The 25,782-nt window shown below is 48.4% G+C and overlaps 1 protein-coding gene across 2 annotated transcripts in view; it reads left to right on the forward strand.

Annotated features, from left to right (window-relative positions):
- STK11IP (serine/threonine kinase 11 interacting protein) overlaps positions 1–25,782 on the forward strand; it is a 210,636-nt gene that overhangs the window by 73,670 nt on the left and 111,184 nt on the right. For both annotated transcript variants that reach the window (XM_063933797.1, XM_063933796.1), the window contains exons 13-15: positions 393–533; positions 8,213–8,282; positions 8,627–9,016. In XM_063933797.1, coding sequence (XP_063789867.1) covers positions 393–533; positions 8,213–8,282; positions 8,627–9,016 — 601 coding nt within the window. The remainder of the gene's footprint in view (positions 1–392; positions 534–8,212; positions 8,283–8,626; positions 9,017–25,782) is intronic.

Raw genomic sequence — 25,782 nt, forward strand, 5'->3', positions numbered from 1 at the left:
TATACCGACAACTTTTCTCCCACTTGGGATGTCCACGACACTCTGGAGGGAGAATAAATAGTGCCTGCACCGTGGCGAGCTTGCAAGGGGCTCTTTTGCACTCACCCCGCTGCCAGCATTCCGGCTATTGGGATCCCGGCGCCGGTATGCTAAGCACCGGGATCCCAACAGCCGGCAATTCGTAGTACACCCCTGATAAACATAGAACATAGAACTGTCCATTTTGGCACCCAGTGTTTTCACCCAAATAATAATGCAATAATATAGTAGCCAGATGGGAAGCCGCAAGATCAGTCATAGTGTGGCCAGGTGTGAACTCAGCCATTATAAGAAGTGTTAGCATGTTCTTATTTTGTTTAGTCAATTCTAAGTCTGTCTTGTTCCCTTTGCAGAATACACAAGTCTTCAGAGAGAAGGTTGTACTGCCGCACCCAAGCAATTCAGCAACAGAGAGTTCCTGTACGGGTGATCTAACGGACAGTTGCTCCACTACAGAGAAAACCACCAAGCGCCTCCCACGCAAGAAATCCAAGGTGAGGCACCATGATACATATGGGGTCTACCATGGGTGCATTGTAAAAAAACAAAATGATTAGCGCCAGGGGATTTACATCATACAAGTCCATGGGATGCTTAAAGGAGAACTCCTACTTCACATGCTTTACTAGCTGAGCTCAAGGAACTGCACAATGAAAGCTGTAAGATATTCCTTATTTAATGCTTAAATACACCCCTATGTAAAATATTCCTGTGGACACATTTTTATTTATTTTTGGGGTATTTTGTCACTTTTCTGCCACAAATAAGCCCCAATTAGTGCACCGTATCCCCTCGCATGGCTCGCTTCGCTCACTGTGCTTCGGACAAGGTTACTATTCCCAATCGTAGTCCCTGTGGATGTTAAAGTAAGAAAAGTTGGGAAAAAAAATAAGAAAAACGCGCGTCGACCATTGTCACGTCAACCTTTTGACCATTTGAACCTGTCGGGCTTTTCTACTGTTTGCCTATTCCCTATCGACATTTTGACCCTGTCGGCTATTAGTGGTCGACCTATTGACTATAGACCTTTTTAAAATCAGGGACATACCTCCTGGAATCTACTTCGACGAGTGTCTGCTGGCTTATAATTTATTGATTACATATGTATCTTCATTTATTGCGTTGTCTTAGTCAGAAGAAGACTTCTGATTTGCAGTGGTATATTATTCTCCCCTCTCTCCTTTCTCCTTCCCTAATGTGTTTCCCCTTTAATTTATCGTCTCTGTTGGCGCTCTAGTGCTCCACTTCGATTATATAATTCTTGTAATATTAATTTTATTCTGATATGTCATTGATATCTCACTTCATTGTAATTTGAAACTCCTTCAAATTATTGTAGTATGGTTGTATGTTCATCGTCATTCTATTTCTCTGTAATAATCTGCAGTGACTATAAACTTTCTTGAAAATCAAAATTTATTTGAAAAAACAAAACAGGGGCATACTGTAATCTGCAATGCTTTACAAAGTCCACTGTATATTGTGGACTATGAAACTGATCCAAAGTCCAAAATGCAGATGTAGACAAAGGACCTGGTCCTCATAGCTTACATTCTAAAGCTGATTGGTGAATCAGTTGTTCTATCTATACTATCTTTGTGACCCTCATATCAGACTGTTTGTCTGAAGGGGGGTACACACAGAGAGATCCCTGCTTAAAATCTAAGCAATCTGACTAGATTGCTTAGATTTTAAGCAGGGATCTCTCGTGTGTACCCCCCAGCAATAGCGATGTGCGGCCCTGCTCATCGCTATCGCCGGTGCTAGATTGAGCCTGCAATCTAGCGGGTCACTCACTTCAGCGCTGTGTAAAGTGAGCGCCCCCCTCGCTCAGCACACCGCGCTGAGTGCTGAGCGGGGGGGGGGGGGGATGTGTGCTGAGCGGTCTGTGACAGATCGCTCAGCACACATCTCTCTAGTGTGTACCCACTTAAGCTTTCAAACTGTTTCCTGTAATATATATGACACTCAGGGGCAAATGTATTAACCTGGAGATGGGATAAAGACATGATAAACCAGTGATAAGTGCAAGGTGATAATGCACCAGACATGGTGATGGTGTACCGCTCCCATACCTAGCTTGAGTTTATGTGGTTAACATGTTCATTTTAGGCAATGATATTGTACCATCTGTGGACAGGTTACATGGTTGTATCAGTGGTACGACAGATTTATAAAACACTGTAGTGATGCCCAGAAAAACTTTATATATGAGTTGATAATCCATTTTTCTATTTATTTTTCTTTCATAAATCAATTCTAAGCCTGTACATTAAAGAGAGTGACTGATGAAAATACATAAGAGTAACACTATTAAGGAGAAAAAAAATCGATATATTTGTTTTCTCTTATATCCTAGAGGATGCTGGAGTCCATATTAGTACCATAGGGTATAGACGGGTCCACCAGGGGCCATTGGCACTTTGAGTTTAATAGTGTGGCTGGCTCCTCTCTCTATGCCCCTGCTACCAGAGTCAGTTTAGAAAATGTGCCCGGAGGAGCTGGTCACAGCTAGGGGAGCTCTACTGAGTTCTCTTGGTAAAAGTTTTATTTCTTTCTTTCAGGATTTTTTGTTTTACAGGGAGGCTGTTGGCGACAGCCTCCCTGCAGCATGGGACTGGGGGGGGGGGGGAGCAGTGTCCGCCCCGTGGGGTCCTGAGCCACTGCTCCCGCTGACTGGATGTTTGCTTCGGTGGGCCCGATCGCGCCCCGCCGCAGAGGAACGCTCGCCCCAGCAGCCGGCCGCCACCCCCCCCAGATGCTGAACATGGCGAGTTAGTCACTATCCCCCCTTGCAAGCTGGGGGACAGTGTGAAGAGGGCGGCTATTAGGGCGGGAGCGCGGCCTTGACCGCGCTCCTGGGCGGCTCAGTCTACCTTGGTGCGGCGCTGGGGGGAGCGTCCTGGGCCTGCTCCAGACCCCACACTGGTCATCTCCTGACGGGGTCTGCGGATTCGGGTCAGCCACTGTTCCTCCAGGCCAGTATAATCTCTTTACAGAGCGGGAAGCCGGCACCATTGAAGGGGGCGGAGCTTCTCAGAGCGGACCCAGCAGCGTTCAGCGCCATTTTTCCTGCCTGCTCTCACTGCCAAGTGGATCCAGGTCCCTCCAGAGCAATCTCCAGCTATCTGTACGGTACCAAGGGGGTTGTAGAAGGGGGGGAAGCTGTATACAGACTGTGTCACCTATTAAGAAATACAGTCAGCGCTGGTTAGGGACTCCCTATACCTTTAATAGCGCTGTCTGTGGGTTGGCTCCAATCTCTGTGTCTCTCTGCCATTCTTTGGGGGGGAAATTCTGCCTTCATAATACCGTGTGTGTGTGTGTGGGGTAACATGTCTAGGGACAATGTATCATATGCTGCAGAGGATTTATCCTCACAGGAGGACTCCATTCCATGTAATCAGGATTGTATACTTTTAGCGCAGATCCCTGCTAGAGAGCCAGAATGGTTAGTCTCTCTGTGGGGGACTATTTCCCAGATTTCTGATAGAGTTGCTAGGACTGAGCACGCCACTCAGGTCCTCCAGTCCTCTATGGTTGTTTGGTCTGATACTGCCTCCTCGGGGTCCCCTGTGATTCATTCTCAGAAACGTGCACCTGCAATGTTGCAGGATGACACGGACACCGACTCTGACACTGCAGACGGTGACGGGGATGTGTCGAGGGGAACGGCATCACTTGCCAAGGGGATATAGTTGATGATTGCGGCTGTTAGAGATGTTTTGCACATTTCGGACAAAGCTCCGGATCAGGTGGAGGAGGCCTTCTTTACAGAAAACAAGAAGCCTCCCCTCACCTTCCCAGCATCCAAAGAATTAAACGCTATCTTTGAAAAGGCCTGGGAAACTCTGGAAGAGAAATTTCAGATCCCTAAGAGGGTTTTGGTTGCTTTTCCCTTCCCAGAGGAAGATAGAAAAAAATGGGAGTCCCCGCCGTTGGTCGATGCCTCTGTATCTAGGCTGTCCACACAGGTGGTGCTGCCGGTACCAGGATCTACCGCGTTGAAAGACCCGGTGGATCGCAAGGTGGATGCTACGTTAAAATCCATGTACACGGCTTCTGGGGCTATATTAAGGCCTACTATAGCCTGTGCTTGGATTGCAAAACTATTGCCAGGTGGTCTATCACTATGCAGGAAGAATCGGCTACGCTGGATAAAGATGACGTTGATATGTTTTTACGCCATATTCAGGATTCTGCAGGGTTCCTAGTGGATTCCATGAAGGACCTGGGCTCCATGGCTGCAGGGATCTCCTTCATGTCTGTCTCGGCTCGCAGGGGTCTCTGGCTGCGCCAATGGTCTGCGGATGCGGAATCCAGGAAGAGCGTGGAGGGCCTACCCTACACGGGTCAGGCTCTCTTTGGGGAGGCACTGGATGCGTGGATTGCCACGGCTACCGCGGGTAAGTCTACTTTTCTCCCCTCAGCTGCACCGGCTACGAAGAAGCCTTTTACACCACCTGCGTCACAGTCCTTTCGGCTCGCGAGTCAAAGAAAAAACAAGCCTTCGAACACCTACTTCAGAGGTGGGCGTGCAAAAGGAAAGAAACCTGCTCCCGCAGGTTCCCAGGCCCAGAAGCCCGCTTCTGATGCCACTAAGCCCTCCGGTGACGGTGGACGGCTGGGCCTGGAGGACGGTCAGGTGGGGGCGAGACTCCGACAGTTCAGCCACATCTGGGTGTCGTCTGGTCTGGACCCTTGTGTCCTGGATATAGTGTCCAGGGGGTACAGACTGGAGTTTCAAGATCCCCCGTCTCACCGTTTCTTCAAGTCAGGCTTACCAGCTCTGCTGGCGGACAAAACGATTCTTCTGGAGGCCATCAGAAAATTGGTATTGTCGTCGTTCCGGTTCCGTCTCAGCAGTGGAACAAGGGTTATTATTCAAACCTTTTTTCGTGGTACCGAAACCGGATGGTTCGGTACGGCCTATTCTGAACTTTAAAGTCTTTGAACCCTTATCTCAGGGAGTTCAAATTCAAGATGGAATCTCTGAGAGCTGTCATCTCAGGGCTATCGGAGCGGGAGTTCCAGGTGTCTCTGGACATCAAGGATGCTTACCTCCACATCCCCATTTGGTCACCGCATCAGGCATACCTCAGGTTTGCGCTGTTGGATGACCACTATCAGTTCCAGGCTCTGCCGTTTGGCCTCTCCACAGCACCAAGGATTTTCACCAAGGTGATGGCGGAGATGATGGTTCAGGGGGTGAACATAATTCCTTATCTGGACGATCTCCTGATCACAGCGTCGTCCAGGGAGAGGTTATTGCGATCGATCACACTCACGACACAGCTGCTCAGGAAGCATGGTTGAATCCTGAACCTTCCAAAGTCTCATCTGGAGCCGACGCGGAGGCTGTCTTTCCTGGGAATGGTCCTCGACACGGAGGGGCAGAGGGTGTTTCTCCCGGTGGAGAAGGCATTGGTGATTCAAACAATGGTCCGGGAGGTCTTACGGCCTACCCGGGTGTCGGTTCATCAATGCATTCGCCTTCTGGGGAAGATGGTTGCCGCCTACGAGGCTCTGCAGTATGGCAGGTTTCACGCTCGTCCATTTCAACTGGACCTCTTGGACCAGTGGTTTGGCTCTCACCTACACATGCACAAGAGGATACGCCTGTCTCCGAAAGCCAGGATTTCACTCCTCTGGTGGCTACAGCTTCCACACCATCTGGAAGGCCGAAGGTTCGGAATTCAGAACTGGATCCTCTAAACCACAGATGCAGTCGCTCTGGGGGAATTCTTTCAAGGAAAGTGGTCGTTTCAAGAATCCCTTCTCTTGATAAACATCCTGGAGCTAAGGGCCGTGTACAACGCCCTCCGGCAAGCAGCACATCTGCTACAAGATCGGGCTGTTCAGGTACAGTCGGACAACGTGACCACTGTGGCCTACATAAACCGACAAGGCGGAACGAAGAGCAGGGCTGCAGATGTCAGAGGTGTCAAAAATCCTTCTCTGGGCAGAAAGGCACGCTGTAGCGAAGTCAGCAATCTTCATTCCGGGAGTAGACAACTGACTTCCTCAGCAGACACGATCTCCAGCCAGGGGAGTGGGGCCTCCATCCGGAGGTGTTCGAGGAAGTTACCGCTTGGTGGGGGGTTCCTCACATAGACATGATGGCCTCCCGCCTCTGGGGAGGTACTATTCCAGGTCGAGAGACCCTCAGGCAGTGGCGGTGGACGCACTGGCAACACCGTGGGTGTTCCCGTCAGTGTATGTGTTCCCTCCACTTCCTCTGATCCTAAGGGTTCTTCAGCTGGTAAGAAGAACAGGGGTTCTGGCAATCCTCATTGCTCCGTACTGTCCGCGAAGGGCTTGGTATGCGGATCTGCTGGATCTTCTTCTGGAAGATCCAAGGCCCTTACCTCTTCGGGAGGATCTGCTGATGCAGGGGCTGTTCGCCTATCAAGACTTAAACCACGGCTACGTTTGACAGCTTGGCGGTTGAACGCCAGATCTTAGCTCGGAAAGGTATCCCAAGCGAGGTTATTCCTACCCTGATTCAGGCTAGGAAGGGTCTAAACATTACCACCGTATTTGGAAAAAATATGTTTCCTGGTGTGAATCCAGAAAATTTCCTGCGGTGGATTTTCAACTCAGACGTTTTCTCCTTTTCCTGCAAGCAGGAGTGGATATGGGCCTGAGATTGGGCTCCATCAAGGTCCAAATCTCTGCCTTGTCCATCTTCTTTCAAACGCAGTTGGCTGTCCTTCCTGAGGTTCAGACCTTTTTGAAAGGGGTTCTGCACATCCAACCTCCTTTTGTGGCGCCAACGGCACCCTGGGATCTAAATGTGGTGTTGCAGTTCCTACAATCAGCTTAGTTTGAGCCTCTACTGGAGGCTGACATCAAGTTTCTCACATGGAATGCGGTCACTTTGTTGGCTTTGGCTTCTGCTCGACGTTTGTCGGAATTGGGGGCTTTATCTTGTAAAAGCCCTTATCTGATCTTTCATGAAGACAGGGCGGAACTTAGGACTCGTCCGCAGTTTCTGCTTAAGGTTGTATTGGCTTTTCATATCAAGCAGCCTATTGTGGTGCCAGTGGCTACTGACTCCTCAATTGCTTCAAAGAACTTGGATGTTGTGAGGGCTTTGAAGATCTATGTGCAGAGGACAGCTCGTCATAGGAAAACTGACTCTCTGTTTGTCCTCTATGATCCCAAGAAAATTGGGTGTCCTGCTTCGAAGCAGTCAATTTCACGCTGGATCAGGTTCACTATCCAGCATGCCTATTCTACGGCAGGATTGCCGTGTCCGAAATCGGTTAAGGCCCACTCTACTCGTAAAGTGGGTTCTTCCTGGGCGGCTGCCCGGGGTGTCTCGGCACTACAGCTTTGCCGAGCTGCGACTTGGTCTGGTTCGAACACGTTTGCCAGGTTTTACAAGTTCGACACTTTGGCCTCTGATGACCTCAAGTTTGGTCAAGCGGTCTTGCAGGAGCCTTCGGCTCTCCCTCCCGTTCTGGGAGCTTTGGTACATCCCCATGGTACCAATATGGACCCCAGCATCCTCTAGGACGTAAGAGAAAATAGGATTTTAATTACCTGAAACGGTAAATCCTTTTCTCGTAGTCCGTAGAGGATGCTGGGCGCCCGCCCAGTGCTTCGTTTTCCTGCTTTGGTTTTTTAGTTCAGTTCTACCTGGTTCCTAGGTAAGTTCTGCATTGTTTACTGTTTCAGTACTGTTTCAGCTGTTGCTGTGTTTTTCCGGCTTGTTAGCCGGGTTTGTCTGTTGTGTGAGCTGGTATGAATCTCACCACTATCTGTGTATTTCCTTCTCTCAAAGTATGTCGTCTCCTCGGGCACAGTTTTCTAGACTGTCTGGTAGGAGGGGCATAGAGGGAGGAGCCAGTCCACACTATTAAACTCTTAAAGTGCCAGTGGCTCCTGGTGGACCCGTCTATACCCCATGGTACTAATATGGATCCCAGCATCCTCTACGGACTACGAGGAAAGGATTTACCGTTTCAGGTAATTAAAATCCTATTTTTCCTGCAGTGACATAAAGAAATACTACATTCAGTTTGGCTGAAAACAAGACAGAGTTGGTGTTACTTCAATGAATTAAATGTTTAGGTTATGCGAATAGTAAACATATCCTACATTTAATTAATTGGAAGTGCATGAATTCATTTGTTTTATTGTAATATCATCTTTTCACCACTTTTAGGTAAAAGTCCGCAAGGCAAGTATCTCTGAACGCAGTGACAGCGAGTGTGAGCAGCGCGGTCAGCCAGCTGGTTAGTACATTCGGCATACATCTTTTTCTGTGTGCATTACTGCTCCATCTTGTGGTTACTTTGGGTAGTGTTCATGTATAGTATCCTGATCCTTTGTCTAAACACATGTTGCAAAACTGATGCACAGCGCTTTCCTGACTTTACCACGCAGGTGCCCTGTATTGACATACACCTTTTACTACTGTCCCTCAAAGTTTGTTATGCATTTTTGGAGTTTTATTTCAAGCTATCTCCAAACCTGGTATTGTTGCATTTCTGTCTTGTATTGTACTTAATGTAAGTACTGCACATCACTTTACATTTCTAAACAACCGATAACAAAACTTTTGTCTTCCCACCTACAGCACCAGTTCTGCAGCACCAGAAAGACATTGAGCGCACTGATAGTTTTCGGGACCAGTTTGGTGTGGACTGGCTGCAGTATCGACCTCACCTGGAGAATGAACTCAGTAAAGACCGCCCCACAAAGAGTAGTCCTGACCCTGCCAGATATTCCCCTCCGATCATCAAATGTGTTTCCTCTCCCACGATACTGCAGACTGCCTCTGTAAGAAACGGACATTCTCCTGCCTCTCCGAGCTTGAGTCCTGCCCCGTCTAAGCCACCCAGCCCAGTGGTCAGCACCACTGCAGCTGCAGATCTGCTAATAGAAAGGATTGAGGATGTTCTGGAGGACGGACTTTGGCAGCCACAGAAAGAGAATGAAAAAGAGGAAGAGGAGGAGATTGTAGAAGGTGAGGTCTACTTAGAAAGTTTTGTATTTTGCAGTTGTGTGTTTATATCCATTTGAGTTTTCAAAAAAAAAATTGTTTTGTTAGAGAACAATTTCAAATTTTGTAGAGCTGTTGATAAATTCTGTAGCAAATAGAGGGCTCGTTTGCTGGATGCCCCCCTCCCCCTTGTAAGATGCTGGGAGTTGTGTCACACTACAGGACTATGGGATGACTAGTCTGTCTACATCTTAATGGCTCTGTGAAAGATGTTCCAAAGACCGCTACTGAGAGCCAAGGGCGACTTTTTATTGTGCTCTTTGCAGGAAATAGTGATCGCGATCTGGCTCTCTGTTTCGGAGAAATCCTGTATATATTGTACCTGAATGTACTATTTAAAGAGCCTTACCAAAGGAGGTGATATTGTTTTGTTTTTGCACTTAAAACCCATAAAATGTATATGTAAAGTATTTTATATTTATAAGTGACTTTATTGAAACAAAGATATTTTGTTTCTCAGACTTTCTAACAGTGCCCAGATACTATGTAATCCAGTCATTCAACCTAATTGCCACAATATCCGGATCTGTGAGCAGTACAGCCACACATTAGGTAACATTTGAACAGACAGATGGTGGTAAAGACGTGGAGCCTGCTTCTGGAATGGCGCTATTGCTGCAGAATATGCTTCTTATTATAAGCATCAAACATATAGGGAAGATTGGATTGTTGCATAAGATTATACAAGAGAGAACACTCTCACAAACAAAGGGAGACTACACAGTAAATAAAATGCAGCACCATCTACTGTCTTACCACTGTAATTGCTCAAGTAATATTTCTCTAGCATCCATAAGGGATATTGGGGAAACTTAGTATGATGGGGTATAGACGGGGTCTGAAGGAGCCGGTGCACTTTAAATTTCTTCATTGGGTGTGCTGGCGCCTCCCCTCTATGCCCCCTCCCGCAGGCAGTTTAGAAAAAAGTGCCCTCAGGAGAGGATGCACATCTCTGCAAGCTCCAGAGAATTTTCTTCAGTTTATTTTAAATCGTTGTCGTTTTCGGTATGCTGTTTGGGCAACAGCATACCTGCACCGTGGGAGTTAGGAAGGGGGGAGGGGGGGCGGTCACCAGACTTGCAAGGTCATAGCCGCTTCCCCGCTGCAGGACCACCATCCTGAGAAGTTGTTTGTTCAGCGGGGCACTGAGCCTTAGCTGTCGCAATCGCAGCACGCCGCACACCCCTAACATTTGCCTGAAGGTGACGACAGTGGTGAGTACAAACCGGGAGCCCCGCTAGGGGGGTCCCCCGGTTCAAAGTGCAGCTAAAACACAGGGGAGACATACGGGACCCTCCTGGGGGGGACCCGCTATAGCCCCCTGTGTAAACTGGCTAGCGGTGGCTTATACTAGCACTTCTATGATGTTTTTAAGCACTTTGGGAGACATTGCCAGTATAAAAAACTCTGTAGCTCAGGCGCCATTGTGGGGGGCGGAACTACCTCAGAGCAGGACCAGCGTCATTTTGGCGCCTTCCTCTGCTTACTGCAGCAGCAGAAGCCTCACACAGCTCCTTCTGACACAAAGGGGGAGAGCCGCTATTGTACACAATCTGTGTCCTATAAAGGACAGTAATCATAGGTTTTCACTGTAATATAACAAGCTGACAGCCTCGGTATCCGTTCACATGGTCGAACATGTTATGGTCGACAGTCATTAGGTCGACCACTATTGGTCGACATTGACATGGTCGACATGGACACATGGTCGACACGTGAAAATGGTCGACACATGAAAGGTCGACACATGAAAAGGTCGACATGAGTTTTTTTTCTTTTGGGGAACTTTTCCATACTTTACGATCCACATGGACTACGATTGGAACGGTAAAGTGTGCCGAGCGAAGCGAAGGCACCATGCCCGAAGCATGGCGAGCGAACGCGGTGCACTAATTGGGGTTCCCAGTCACTTTACGCAAAAAACGACACCAAAAAAAGTTAAAAAACTCATGTCGACCTTTTCATGTGTCGACCATTTTCATGTGTCGTCCATGTCGACCATGTCAATGTCGACCAATAGTGGTCGACCTAATGACTGTCGACCATAACATGGTCGACCATTCATACCGGAACCGACAGCCTCACTGGGGCTGTGTAGCTGGGGTGTGCTGGTCTCCTCTCTCTCTCTCTCTATCTACCCTACTGTATGTGTATGTAACTGGGTACACACAAACTGTGCAGTGTATGCCACACCAGATTCTCTCCCTTATCAACCGATTCTGTATCGTGAACAAGGCAGTCCATCTTCACCACTTAGTGAGGGGGCTTGGGGAGAGAGTCAAGAGCCTTCCTGGCTAGGTGCCATTAAAAATATGATGTCTGATATGTCTTCACAACTCACTGCTAATGCTCAAAAAACTCAGCTACTGCAGCAGGCTGTTGCAGACCTGGCTGCCAGGGCTGATGTTACACAACGCCCCCTCTCTAACTCAGGACAACAAAAGCGTGGTTTACCAGCCGTACTCTCTGACTCAGATGAAGAAATACAGGAGGATGGGGAGGACTTGGATCCCGTTAGTGGGGATTCCACTTCTGCTCAGGGTATTGAACCCCTCATTCTGGCTATACGGGACGTGTTAAACATGGATTTCCCCGTAGTAACCTTAGAAATCCACGTATCCAACTCAACCCCTAAGAGCCATTCCCCAGTAAAGGGGAGAGATTCTACACTGCGCTTGGACTCTGCGTCTGCTATCCATTGATGCAACCACAAGGCCCTGCGTGCCAACACTGCCATGGCAGAGGTCCTAGCATTGATATTGCCCATCTCTTTGAGAGAGAGTCACACAGGACGCGTGCAGTGTCCTGAATGTGCTGCAGGAGAGTTACCGTAGTGACCAGAGGCATATCCCCGGAGAGGCACTCCTGAATTTGAGTAGCCCACGTATGAATGGCATGGGTTATCCAGCAGCTTGCTATGACTGGCCTTTGCGATACACCTGCTGCTGTGTAGATAGACTTTAATGTAGTCTCTATTTCTCTGACGTCCTAGTGGATGCTGGGAACTCCGTAAGGACCATGGGGAATAGCGGCTCCGCAGGAGACTGGGCACAGCTAAGAAAGATTTAGGACTACCTGGTGTGCACTGGCTCCTCCCACTATGACCCTCCTCTAGACTTCAGTTAGAATCCTGTGCCCGGCTGAGCTGGATGCACACTAGGGGCTCTCCTGAGCTCCTAGAGAGAGAGTATATTTTAGGTTTTTTATTTTACAATGAGATCTGCTGGCAACAGACTCACTGCAGCGAGGGACTAAGGGGAGAAGAAGCGAACCTACCTAACTGGTGGTAGCTTGGGCTTCTTAGGCTACTGGACACCATTAGCTCCAGAGGGATCGACCGCATGGAACCGGCCATTGGTGTTCGGTCCCGGAGCCGCGCCGCAGGCCCCCTTACAGAGCCAGAAGCAAGAAGAATCCGGAAAATCGGCGGCAGAAGACATCAGTCTTCACCAAGGTAGCGCACAGCACTGCAGCTGTGCGCCATTGCTCCTCATACACACTTCACACTCTGGTCACTGAGGGTGCAGGGCGCTGGGGGGGGGCGCCCTGAGAAGCAATAAATACACCTTGGCTGGCAAATATATCACAATATATAGCCCCAGAGGCTATATATGTGATAAATACCCCTGCCAGAATCCATAAAAAAGCGGGAGAAAAGTCAGCCGAAAAAGGGGCGGAGCTATCTCCCTCAGCACACTGGCGCCATTTCTCCCTCACCGCTCCGCTGGAAGGAAGCTCCCTGGCTCTCCCCTGCAGTCTACACTACAGAAAAGGGTAAAAAAGAGAGGGGGGGCACTAAATTTAGGCGCAATATACATATAGCAGCTATAAGGGGATATAATTTAGTTAATCCCTGATTTATATAGCGCTCTGGTGTGTGCTGGCATACTCTCTCTCTGTCTCCCCAAAGGGCTTTGTGGGGTCCTGTCTTCTGTCAGAGCATTCCCTGTGTGTGTGCGGTGTGTCGGTACGGCTGTGTCGACATGTTTGATGAGGAGACTTATGTGGAGGAGGAGCAGGTGCCTATAAATGTGTTGTCACCCCCTGCGGGGCAGACACTGGAGTGGATGGACTTGTGGAAGGAATTACGCGAAAGTGTCGACTCCTTACATAAAAAATTTGACGACATGCCAAATGCGGGGCAGCCGGCTTCTCAGCCCGTGCCTGCCCAAACGTCTCAAAAGTCATCAGGGGCTCTAAAACGCCCGCTACCTCAGATGGCAGACACAGATGTCGACACGGATACTGATACCAGTGTCGACGACGAAGAGACTAATGTAATGTCCAATAGGGCCACTCGTTATATGATTGAGGCAATGAAAAATGTTTTACACATTTCTGAGGTGACCCCAGGTACCACAAAAAAGGGTATAATGTTTGGGGAGAAAAAACTACCAGTAGTTTTTCCCCCTTCTGAAGAATTGAATGAAGTGTGTGAACTAGCGGGGGCTTCCCCCGATAAAAAATTGGTAATTTCAAAAAAATTACTAATGGCGTACCCTTTCCCGCCAGAGGATAGGTCACGTTGGGAAACACCCCCTAGGGTGGATAAAGCACTTACGCGCTTATCAAAAAAGGTGGCACTGCCGTCCCAGGATACGGCCGCCCTAAAGGAACCTGCTGACAGAAAGCAGGAGGCTCTCCAGAAAGCTATATATACACACACTGGTATTATACTGAGACCAGCTATTGCCTCAGCATGGATGTGCAGTGCTGCAGCTGCATGGTCAGACTCCCTGTCAGAAAACATTGACACCCTAGACAGGGACACTATATTGCTAAACGTAGAGCATATTAAAGACGCTGTCTTTTACATAAGAGATGCACAGAGGGATATTTGCCGGCTGGCATCAAAAATAAGTGCACTGTCCATTTGTGCCAGGAGAGGGTTATGGACCCGGCAGTGGACAGGTGATGCAGATTCTAAAAGGCACATGGAAGTTTTGCCTTATAAGGGTGAGGAGTTGTTCGGGGATGGTCTTTCAGACTTAGTGTCCACAGCAACAGCTGGGAAGTCAGCATTTATGGTAAAGGAGCCCGAGGCAGGCATCACCGCCTTTTTAGACAGTCGAGAGACTGATACATCAACCCCCGGGGGTTCTTCCCAGAATTTCCTACCTTCAGGAGCACATGGGAAAGTGTGCAAAAATCTTTTTGACACTTGGTATTTTTTGTCTGGATTTTTCCAGGCTAACTTACATAGGTCATCTAACTCTGCAGAATCAGGGAAAGTGACATTGGGCTTGTTCTGTGTAAAGAAAGACGACTGCTGTGACGCAGCGTCCTCTAGAGGGAGATTTAACACGTCCCGTATAGCCAGAATGAGGGGTTCAATACCCTGAGCAGAAGTGGAATCCCCACTAACGGGATCCAAGTCCTCCCCATCCTCCTGTATTTCTCCGCCAGCTAGGCATACCTACCCGGGACCATCTGTTCAGTCCTTTCGGTCTAACAGATTTTGCTCTAGGGCCAGAGGTGCCTCTAATGCAGCAAGAGGCACCAGAGGTAAGACAAGAAAACCAGCGACCGCCGGTTCTCATGATCAGAGCACCGGTTCAGCTTCCTCCAAGGGCACAGCATGACGGTTCCCACCCACCCCGAGGGGATCTCGATGTGGGAGCCCAGCTGCGTCACTTCAGCCACATCTGGGAAGGCTTCTGCCAGGATATCTGGGTAAGGGACCTCATTTCTCAAGGCTACAAGCTGGAGTTCAACTGCGCTCCTCCGCAACGATTTTTCAAATCAAGCTTACCAGCTTTGGAGGATACGTGTGTTACCCTGCAACAGGCCAACCTAAAGCTGTTCCGGACCCAGGTCTTTGTTCCAGTGCCACTGCAACAACAGGGAAAGAGCTACTACTCCAACCTGTTCGTGGTTCCGAAGCCAGACGGTTCGGTAAGGCCCATTTTGAATCTAAAATCCTTGAACCCTTACTTAAAGGTTTTCAAGTTCAAAATGGAATCCTTGCGAGCAGTGATTGCGGGCCTGGAAGGCCGGGAGTTCATGGTCTCCCTGGATATAAAGGACGTCTATCTCCATATCCCAATTTGGCCTCTTCACCAGGCTTAACTGAGGTTTGCCCTGCTGGACGATCACTACCAGTTCCAGGCGCTTCTCTTCGGCCTATCCACAGCGCCGAGGGTGTTCACGAAAGTGATGGCGGAGATGATGTTCCAATTCCGGGTCCAGGGGTTCAATATTGTCCTTTATCTGGACGATCTCTTGATAAAAGCGAGATCAAGGGAGCTTCTACTGCTTCATATAGACCACACTATTCAGCTCCTGTCAAACCATGGGTGGATCTTCAATTTACAGAAGTCCCACCTGGAGCCAACTCAGAGGCTCCTGTTCCTGGGAATGTTGCCGGATACTATGAACCAGAAAGTCTTCCTCCCAGAAGATAAGGCGAGAACACTCCAAGGGATGGTCCGCATGGTTCTTCGACCTGCTCGAATATCCATCCATCCGTCTCTGCGTAAGATTGTTGAGAAAAATGGTAGCCTCATACGAAGCGATCCAATATGGGAGGTTCCATGGCAGAACATTTCAATTGGATCTCCTGAGCAAGTGGTCCGGATAACATTTTCAGATGCCCCGGATAATACGGCTGTCACCTCAGGCCAGGATTTCCCTGCTGTGGTGGCTGCAGTCTTCCAATCTCCTGGAATGCCGGAGTTTCGGGATTCAGGATTGGATTCTCATCACGACAGATGCGAGTCTGAGAGGATGGGGAGCTGTCACCCAAGGGGCTCAGTTCCAGGGCAGGTGGTCAGCCCACGAAGCCCTCTTTCCGATCAACATTTTGGAACTTCAGGCGATCTACAATGCTCTGCTTCAGGCCTCTCCTCTGCTCAGGGATCACGCGATCCAGGTACAGTCGGACAACGCCACATCAGTGGCGTACATCATTCGGCAAGGAGGGACAAAAAGCAGGGCCTGCATGTGAGAGGTGTCAAAGATACTCCTCTGGACAGAAAGAAATGCAAGAGCAATGTCTGCAATCTTCATTCCAGGAGTAGATAACTGGGAAGCGGACTTCGTCACGATCTCCACCCAGGAGAGTGGTGGCTCCACCATCAGGTGTTTCAGCAGATCATTGACCGGTGGGGCTGCCCACAAATGGACATGATGGCTCCTCGACTCAACAAGAAGCTTTGTTGGTAATGCACCCGAACCAGGGACCCTCAGGCGAGGGCAGTGGATGCACTGACGTCACCTTGGCCTTACCAGCTGGTCTACCTGTTTGCTCCAATTCCATTGCTCCCAAGGGTGCTAAAACGAATCGGACATCAAAGAGTCCAGGCAATTCGATTTGCCCCGGATTGGCCTCGGAGGGCGTGGTACGCGGATCTTCTGGACATGTCCGTCGAAGACCCTTGGCCTCTACCACTAAGAAAAGATCTTCTTCAACAAGGACCGTTCGTCTACCCGGACTTACGGCGACTTCGTTTGACGACTTGGAGGTTGAGCGTACCATCCTAGCTCACAGGGGCCTTTCCAAGAAGGTCATTGCTACCATGGTTCAGGCCAGGAAACCTGTGACGTCAAAACACTATCATCATGTCTGGAGAAGATATGTCTCTTGGTGAGAGGACCGCACGTACCCGCCTGCGGAGTTAAACTTGGGACGTTTCCTGCAGGCTGGTATGGACAAGGGCTTACGTCTGGGTTCCATTAAGGTCCAGATTTCAGCTCTCTCCATCTTCCAGAAGAAATTGGCAGTGTTGCCAGAAGTTCAGACCTTTTTGCAAGGGGTACTTCACATACAAGCTCCTTTTGTGCCGCCTATGACACCCTGGATCTCGAATGTTGTGTTTGAGTTTCTACAGTCCTCCTGGTTTGAACCACTGATGACGGTAGGTTTAGGCTGCGGGACCAGAAGTTTGTGGTTAGGGGGGCATTGGGGGAAGGTAAGTATACTTACCCTGCCCCTGTCGGGATTCTCACAATCGGGATGTCGCGCTCGATATTGCATAGTTACATAGTTGTTGAGGTTGAAAAAAGACAATCGTCCATCGAGTTCAACTTATAGTGGTATGTGCTGTATTATCTCCAGTTTACTTATAACCTTCGATGCTATTTTCCGCTAAAAATTTGTCTAATCCTTTCTTAAATGCCTCGATTGAATCCGACATTACCACTCTCTCCGGCAGTGAATTCCATAAACTCACTATCCGCACTGTGAAGAAACCTCTCTTACGCTTGGTCTTAAACTTCCTCCCCTCCAACCTAAGGGGATGACCCCGTGTTCTGTGTACAGAGCTCTTAATAAGTAAATCGCCTGAAAGTTCCTTATATTGCCCCTTGATATATTTGAAGATATTAATCATGTCCCCTCTTATGCGCCTTTTTTCCAGCATAAACATATCCAGCCTAAGTAGTCTTTCCTCATAATCCAATGACTCTAGGCCCTTAACTAATTTTGTAGCTCTTTTCTGAATCCTTTCTAGTTCAACTATGTCTTTTTTATAGTGCGGAGCCCAAAATTGTACACAGTATTCTAGATGGGGCCGAACCAATGCTTTATACAGTGGCAGGATTACACTTTCATCCCTGGTCTCTATTCCCCGTTTTATGCATGCTAATACCCTATGGGCCTTTACTGCAGCATCTCGACATTGCGGACTGCTGCTAAGTCTATTGTCAATGATCACCCCCAAATCTTTCTCCAATAATGATTTTCCAAGAATTACCCCATTCAATGTATAGTTTGCCTGTTTGTTTTTGATCCCGAAATGCATAACTTTACATTTCTCTATATTGAACCTCATATTCCGCTTTGTTGCCCAACCCCCCAGTTTAGTTAAATCGTCCTGAAGAGAGTCAATGTCCTGATCTGATCTAATTATCCTACACAGTTTAGTATCATCCACAAAAAATGATACTTTACTCTCAATACCATTTCCTATATCATTTTAAAAATATATTAAACAGCAGTGGGCGTAGTACAGACACCTGAGGTACACCACTTAATACTTTAGTCCAACTCGAAAATGTTCCATTGACTACCACTCGCTGTTCTCTATTTTCCAACCAATTTTTGACCCAAGTACAAATGCTGTCACCAAGCCCCAACTCTCTTAATTTAAGACACAACCTCGTGTGAGGTACTGTGTCGAAGGCTTTTGCAAAATCTAAGAAGACCACATCCACAGCATTTCCGTTGTCTAAATTTGCACTTCTTCACAGAAGTTAATTAAGTTAGTTTGACATTACCTATTTTTCACAAACCAATGCTGATTCGCACTAATTATGTTAAGGCATCCCAAATATTCCTGAATGCTATCCCTTAACACTCCTTCCATTATTTTCCCCACTATAGATGTTAGGCTTATTGGTCTGTAATTCCCGGGATTAGATTTAATTCCCTTTTTAAAAAGTGGAACCACATCTGCAGTTCGCCAGTCCCTTGGAACCTCGCCTGTCATTATGGAAGCTTTAAAGATTAAATGTAATGGCCTAGCTATCTCTGAGCTTAGCTCCTTGAGAACCCTTGGGCGCAGCCCATCTGGCCGCAGTGATTTGTTGATCTTAATTTTTTTCAGTCGTTCTTTGCCTACATCCTCATTTAAACTCGAGAAGTAATTTTGGTCCTTACCCTTACTTTTATCTTGTTCTGTTCCTACCATTTTCTCTGACGTCCTAGTGGATGCTGGGAACTCCGAAAGGACCATGGGGAATAGCGGCTCCGCAGGAGACTGGGCACAACGAAAGAAAGCTTTTAGGTCACCTGGTGTGCACTGGCTCCTCCCACCATGACCCTCCTCCAAGCCCCAGTTAGATTTTGTGCCCGGCCGAGGTTGGATGCACACTAGGGGCTCTCCTGAGCTTCTAAAAAGAAAGTATATAATTAGGTTTTTTTATTTTACAGTGAGACCTGCTGGCAACAGGCTCACTGCAGCGAGGGACTAAGGGGAGAAGAAGCGAACCTACCTGCTTGCAGCTAGCTTGGGCTTCTTAGGCTACTGGACACCATTAGCTCCAGAGGGATCGACCGCATGGAACTGGCCTTGGTGTTCGGTCCCGGAGCCGCGCCGCCGTCCCCCTTACAGAGCCAGAAGCAAGAAGAGGTCCGAAAAATCGGCGGCAGAAGACATCAGTCTTCACCAAGGTAGCGCACAGCACTGCAGCTGTGTGCCATTGCTCCTCATACACACTTCACACTCCGGTCACTGAGGGTGCAGGGCGCTAGGGGGGGGCGCCCTGAGCAGCAATAAAAACACCTTGGCTGGCAAAAATACCACAATATATAGCCCCAGAGGCTATATATGTGATAATTACCCCTGCCAGAATCCATAAAAAAGCGGGAGAATAGTCCGTGAAAAAGGGGCGGAGCTATCTCCTTCAGCACACTGGCGCCATTTCTCCCTCTCAGCTCCGCTGGAAGGAAGCTCCCTGGCTCTCCCCTGCAGTCTACACTACAGAAAAGGGTAAAAAAGAGAGGGGGGGCACTAAATTTAGGCGCAGTATATATAACAGCAGCTATAGGGGACATAATTCAGTTAGTCCCTGCATTATATAGCGCTCTGGTGTGTGCTGGCATACTCTCACTCTGTCTCCCCAAAGGGCTTTTGTGGGTCCTGTCCTCTGTTAGAGCATTCCCTGTGTGTGTGCGGTGTGTCGGTACGGCTGTATCGACATGTTTGATGAGGATAATGATGTGGAGGCGGAGCAGATGCCTATAGAAGGGATGTCACCCCCTGCGGGGCAGACACCTGAGTGGATGGACTTATGGAAGGAATTGCGTGCACGTGTCGACTCCTTACACAAAAAATTTGACGACATGCCAAATGCGGGACAGCCGGCTTCTCAGCTCGTGCCTGTCCAGGCGTCTCAAAGGCCATCGGGGGCTCTAAAACGCCCGCTACCTCAGATGGCAGACGCGGATGTCGACACGGATACTGACACCAGTGTCGACGACGATGAGTCTAGTCCATAGGTTCTCAAACTCGGTCCTCAGGACCCCACACAGTGCATGTTTTGCAGGTCTCCTCACAGAATCACAAGTGAAATAATTAGCTCCACCTATGGACCTTTTAAAATTTGTCAGTGAGTAATTAATACACCTGTGCACCTGCTGGGTTACATGCAAAACATGCACTGTGTGGGGTCCTGAGGACCGAGTTTGAGAACCTCTGGTCTAGTCTAATGTCCACTGAGGCCATTCGTTGCATGATTGAAGCAATGAAAGAGGTGTTACAAATTTCTGATATAAACCCAGGTACCACTAAAAAGGGTATTATGTTTGGGGAGAAAAAACTACCCGTAGTTTTTCCTCCATCAGAAGAATTAAATGAAGTGTGTGAAGAAGCGTGGGCTTTCCCTGATAAAGACACCCCCTAGGGTGGATAAAGCGCTCATACGTTTGTCTAAAAAGGTGGCACTACCGTCTCCGGATACGGCCGCCCTCAAGGAACCTGCTGATAGAAAGCAGGAGGCGATCCTGAAGTCTGTATATACACACTCAGGCATTATACTTAGACCAGCTATTGCGTCAGCATGGATGTGCGGTGCTGCCGCTGCGTGGTCAGATTCCCTGTCAGAAAATATTGACACCCTAGACAGGGACACTATTCTGCTAACCATAGAGCATATAAAAGACTCAGTCTTATACATGAGAGATGCACAGAGGGAGATCTGCCGGCTGGCATCTAAAATAAGTGCATTGTCCATTTCTGCTAGGAGAGGCTTATGGACTCGCCAGTGGACAGGGGATGCAGATTCAAAAAGGCACATGGAAGTTTTGCCTTATAAGGGTGGGGAGTTATTTGGGGATGGTCTCTCGGACCTAGTTTCCACAGCAACTGCTGGGAAGTCAGCATTTTTACCCCATGTTCCCTCACAGCCTAAAAAGGCGCCGTTTTATCAGGTACAGTCCTTTCGGACTCAGAAAAACAGGCGTGGAAAAGGCGGGTCCTTTCTGTCCAGAGGCAGAGGTAGGGGAAAAAGGCTGCAACAAACAGCAGGTTCCCAGGAGCAAAAGTCCTCCCCCGACTCTTCCAAGTCCGCCGCATGACGGTGGGGCTCCACAGGCGGAGCCAGGTACGGTGAACACATACATAAAAAAATCCAAGTTCAAGATGGAATCGCTCAGGGCGGTTATTGCAAGCCTGGACGAGGGGGATTACATGGTATCCCTGGACATCAAGGATGCTTACCTGCATGTCCCCATTTACTATCCTCACCTTGAGTACCTCAGATTTGTGGTACAGGATTGCCATTACCAATTCCAGACGCTGCCGTTTGGACTCTCCACGGCACCGAGGGTGTTTACCAAGGTAATGGCGGAAATGATACTCCTTCGAAGAAAGGGAGTTTTAATTATCCCGTACTTGGACGATCTCCTAATAAAGGCGAGGTCCAAGGAGCAGTTGTTGGTGGGAGTAGCACTATCTCAGGAGGTGCTACACCAGCACGGTTGGATTCTGAATATTCCAAAATCACAGCTGGTTTCGACGACACGTCTACTGTTCCTGGGTATGATTCTGGATACAGTCCAGAAAAAAGTGTTTCTCCCGGAGGAGAAAGCCAAGGAGCTGTCATCTCTAGTCAGAGACCTCCTGAAACCAAAACAGGTATCGGTGCATCACTGCACGCGGGTCCTGGGAAAGATGGTGGCTTCTTACGAAGTAATTCCTTTCGGCAGGTTCCATGCCAGAATCTTTCAGTGGGACCTGTTGGACCAATGGTCCGGATCGCATCTTCAGATGCATCGCCTAATAACCCTGTCTCCAAGAACCAGGGTGTCTCTGCTGTGGTGGCTGCAGAGTGCTCATCTTCTAGAGGGCCGCAGATTCGGCATACAGGACTGGGTCCTGTGACCACGGATGCCAGCCTTCGAGGCTGGGGGGCAGTCACACAGGGAAAAAACTTCCAAGGGCTGTGGTCGAGTCAGGAGACTTCCCTACACATAAATATTCTGGAACTAAGGGCCATTTACAATGCCCTAAGTCAGGCAAAATCCCTGCTTCTACACCAGCCGGTACTGATCCAGTCAGACAACATCACGGCAGTCGCCCATGTAAATCGACAGGGCGGCACAAGAAGCAGGATGGCAATGGCAGAAGCCACAAGGATTCTCCGATGGGCGGAAAATCACGTACTAGCACTGTCAGCAGTGTTCATTCCGGGAGTGGACAACTGGGAAGCAGACTTTCTCAGCAGGCACGACCTCCACCCGGGAGAGTGGGGACTTCATCCAGAAGTCTTCACGCTGATTGTAAATCGATGGGAACGGCCACAGGTGGACATGATGGCGTCCCGCCTAAACAAAAAACTAGAGAGATATTGCGCCAGGTCAAGGGACCCTCAGGCGATAGCTGTGGACGCTCTAGTGACACCGTGGGTGTACCAGTCAGTTTATGTGTTCCCTCCTCTGCCTCTCATACCAAGGGTACTGAGAATAATAAGAAAACGAGGAGTAAGAACAATACTCGTGGTTCCGGATTGGCCAAGACGAGCGTGGTACCCGGAACTTCAAGAGATGATCTCAGAGGACCCATGGCCTCTGCCGCTCAGACAGGACCTGCTGCAGCAGGGGCCCTGTCTGTTCCAAGACTTACCGCGGCTGCGTTTGACGGCATGGCGGTTGAACACCGGATCCTGAAGGAAAAGGGCATTCCGGAGGAAGTCATTCCTACGCTGATTAAAGCCAGGAAAGATGTAACTGCAAAGCATCATCACCGCATATGGCGGAAGTATGTTGCTTGGTGTGAGGCCAAAAAGGCCCCAACAGAGGAATTTCAACTAGGTCGATTTCTGCATTTCCTACAAGCAGGAGTGACTATGGGCCTGAAATTAGGCTCCATTAAGGTACAGATCTCGGCTCTGTCGATTTTCTTCCAGAAAGAACTAGCTTCACTACCTGAAGTTCAGACGTTTGTGAAAGGAGTGCTGCATATTCAGCCCCCGTTTGTGCCTCCAGTGGCACCTTGGGATCTCAACGTGGTGTTGAGTTTCTTAAAATCACATTGGTTTGAGCCACTTAAAACCGTGGATCTAAAATATCTCACGTGGAAAGTGGTCATTATTGGCCTTGGCTTCAGCCAGGCGTGTGTCAGAATTGGCAGCTTTGTCATGTAAAAGCCCTTATCTGATTTTCCATATGGATAGGGCGGAATTGAGGACTCGTCCCCAGTTTCTCCCTAAGGTGGTATCAGCTTTTCACTTGAACCAACCTATTGTGGTGCCTGCGGCTACTAGGGACTTGGAGGATTCCAGGTTACTGGACGTAGTCAGGGCCTTGAAAATTTATGTTTCCAGGACGGCTAGAGTCAGGAAAACTAACTCGCTATTTATCCTGTATGCACCCAACAAACTGGGTGCTCCTGCTTCTAAGCAGACTATTGCTCGCTGGATTTGTAGCACAATTCAGCTGGCGCATTCTGCGGCTGGACTGCCGCATCCTAAATCAGTAAAAGCCCATTCCACAAGGAAGGTGGGCTCATCTTGGGCGGCTGCCCGAGGGGTCTCGGCTTTACAACTTTGCCGAGCTGCTACTTGGTCAGGGGCAAACACGTTTGCAAAATTCTACAAATTTGATACCCTGGCTGAGGAGGACCTTGAGTTCTCTCATTCGGTGCTGCAGAGTCATCCGCACTCTCCCGCCCGTTTGGGAGCTTTGGTATAATCCCCATGGTCCTTTTGGAGTTCCCAGCATCCACTAGGACGTCAGAGAAAATAAGATTTTACTCACCGGTAAATCTATTTCTCGTAGTCCGTAGTGGATGCTGGGCGCCCATCCCAAGTGCGGATTGTCTGCAATACTTGTACATAGTTATTGTTAACTAAAGGGTTATTGTTGAGCCATCTGTTGAGAGGCTCAGTTGTTTTCATACTGTTAAACTGGGTATAGTATCACGAGTTATACGGTGTGATTGGTGTGGCTGGTAGGAGTCTTACCCGGGATTCAAAATCCTTCCTTATTATGTCAGCTCGTCCGGGCACAGTGTCCTAACTGGGGCTTGGAGGAGGGTCATGGTGGGAGGAGCCAGTGCACACCAGGTGACCTAAAAGCTTTCTTTAGTTGTGCCCTGTCTCCTGCGGAGCCGCTGTTCCCCATGGTCCTTTCGGAGTTCCCAGCATCCACTACGGACTACGAGAAATAGATTTACCGGTGAGTAAAATCTTATTTTTTCCTCTATAGTAAATACCGACGAGAAGAATTTATTCAATAACTCTGCTTTTTCGTTGTAACTATTTAACAATTAACCCAGTTCATTTTTTAGGGGTCCTATACTGTGTTTTTTTTTTATTTTTTATCCTTTTACCATGATATACTTAAAAATTTCTTGGGGTTAGATTTAACTTCCTTTGCAATCAGTTTTTCATTTTCTATTTTAGCTGCTCTAATTTCCTTTTTGCATAGTTTATTACATTCCTTGTAGTAGCGGAAGGTCTCCAGACTCCCGTCCGATTTAAATGCCTTAAATGTTCCCCTTTTTTTGTCCATCAATTCCTTTACCTTCTTATTTAGCCACATAGGTTTGCACATGCTTCTCTTACTTTTGCTGCCCTTTGGAATGTATTTATGAATAAATTTGCACAGCAACGTTTTAAAGGTGACCCACATTTCTGCAGTACTCTTACCATTAAACATTTGGTCCTAATCTACACCCTTTATCGATTGTCTGAGCAATTAAAATTAGCTTTACTAATATTAAAAGCTTTAGTCAAACCCTTATAATGCTGTTTTTGGTGACATATTACGAATGTGATCATATTGTGATCGCTATTTGCCAAGGGCTCCCTTACATCGATGTTAGTTATTGTCTCTACATTATTTGTTATCACCAGATCTAGTATGGTGTTGTTTCTAGTTGGTTTCTCAATCACTTGGTACAAATAGTTATCTTCTAAGTACGTTTAAAAATGCCCTAACCCTTGCTGTTCCACCTGCCTCCAATAAGCAATTAATGTTAGGATAATTAAAGTCCCCTATAATTAACACTTCCCCCATTTTTGCTGCCTTTTCAATTTGCTGGTGCAGTTGCACTTCGTCAGCCCTAGTTATATCTGGCGGTTTATAGCATGTTCTTATTAGCAGTTTCTTAGGATATTTACCCCCAAGTATTATTTCTCTTACGTCCTAGAGGATACTGGGGTCCACATTAGTACCATGGGGTATACAACGGGTCCACTAGGAGCCATGGGTACTTTAAGAAATCAATAATGTGGGCTGGCTCCTCCCTCTATGCCCCTCCTACCAGATTTAGAAAATGTGCCCGGAGGAGCTGGTCACGCTTTGGAGAGCTCCTGAAGAGTTTTCTACTTTTATTTTCAATGTTTGTTATTTTCAGTCAGGGCTGCTTAGGCAACAGCCTGACTGCTTTGTGGGACTTAAGGGGGAGAACGGCCCAACTTCCTTAGAGTTAATGGTCCCATTTCTCTGCTGACAGGACACTGACCTCCTGAGTGAGCCATTCGCAAGCCACACCATGGTGCAGCGTACCCTCCCGCAGCACGCCGCCACCCCCTAATAGAGCCCGAAGACAGATGAGTGGTGAGTACGGCACCGGCGTCATGGTTAGCGGGTCGCCGCCGGGAACGGCGGCACTAGGGTAGGAGCGCAGCTCTGAGTACAGGCTACGCTCCGGGGAGGCTCAGAGGACATAACTGTGGCGGGTCACGCTGTGAGGGGCGCGTTGAGCCACCTATGATACCCACACTGGCCGCACAACCTAACAGGGGTTTATTCACCTGGTTAGGCACACTTTTTACCTCAGGGTCAG

The sequence above is a fragment of the Pseudophryne corroboree genome, chromosome 7 (genome assembly GCF_028390025.1).
Source record: "Pseudophryne corroboree isolate aPseCor3 chromosome 7, aPseCor3.hap2, whole genome shotgun sequence".
Classification (NCBI taxonomy): domain Eukaryota; kingdom Metazoa; phylum Chordata; class Amphibia; order Anura; family Myobatrachidae; genus Pseudophryne; species Pseudophryne corroboree.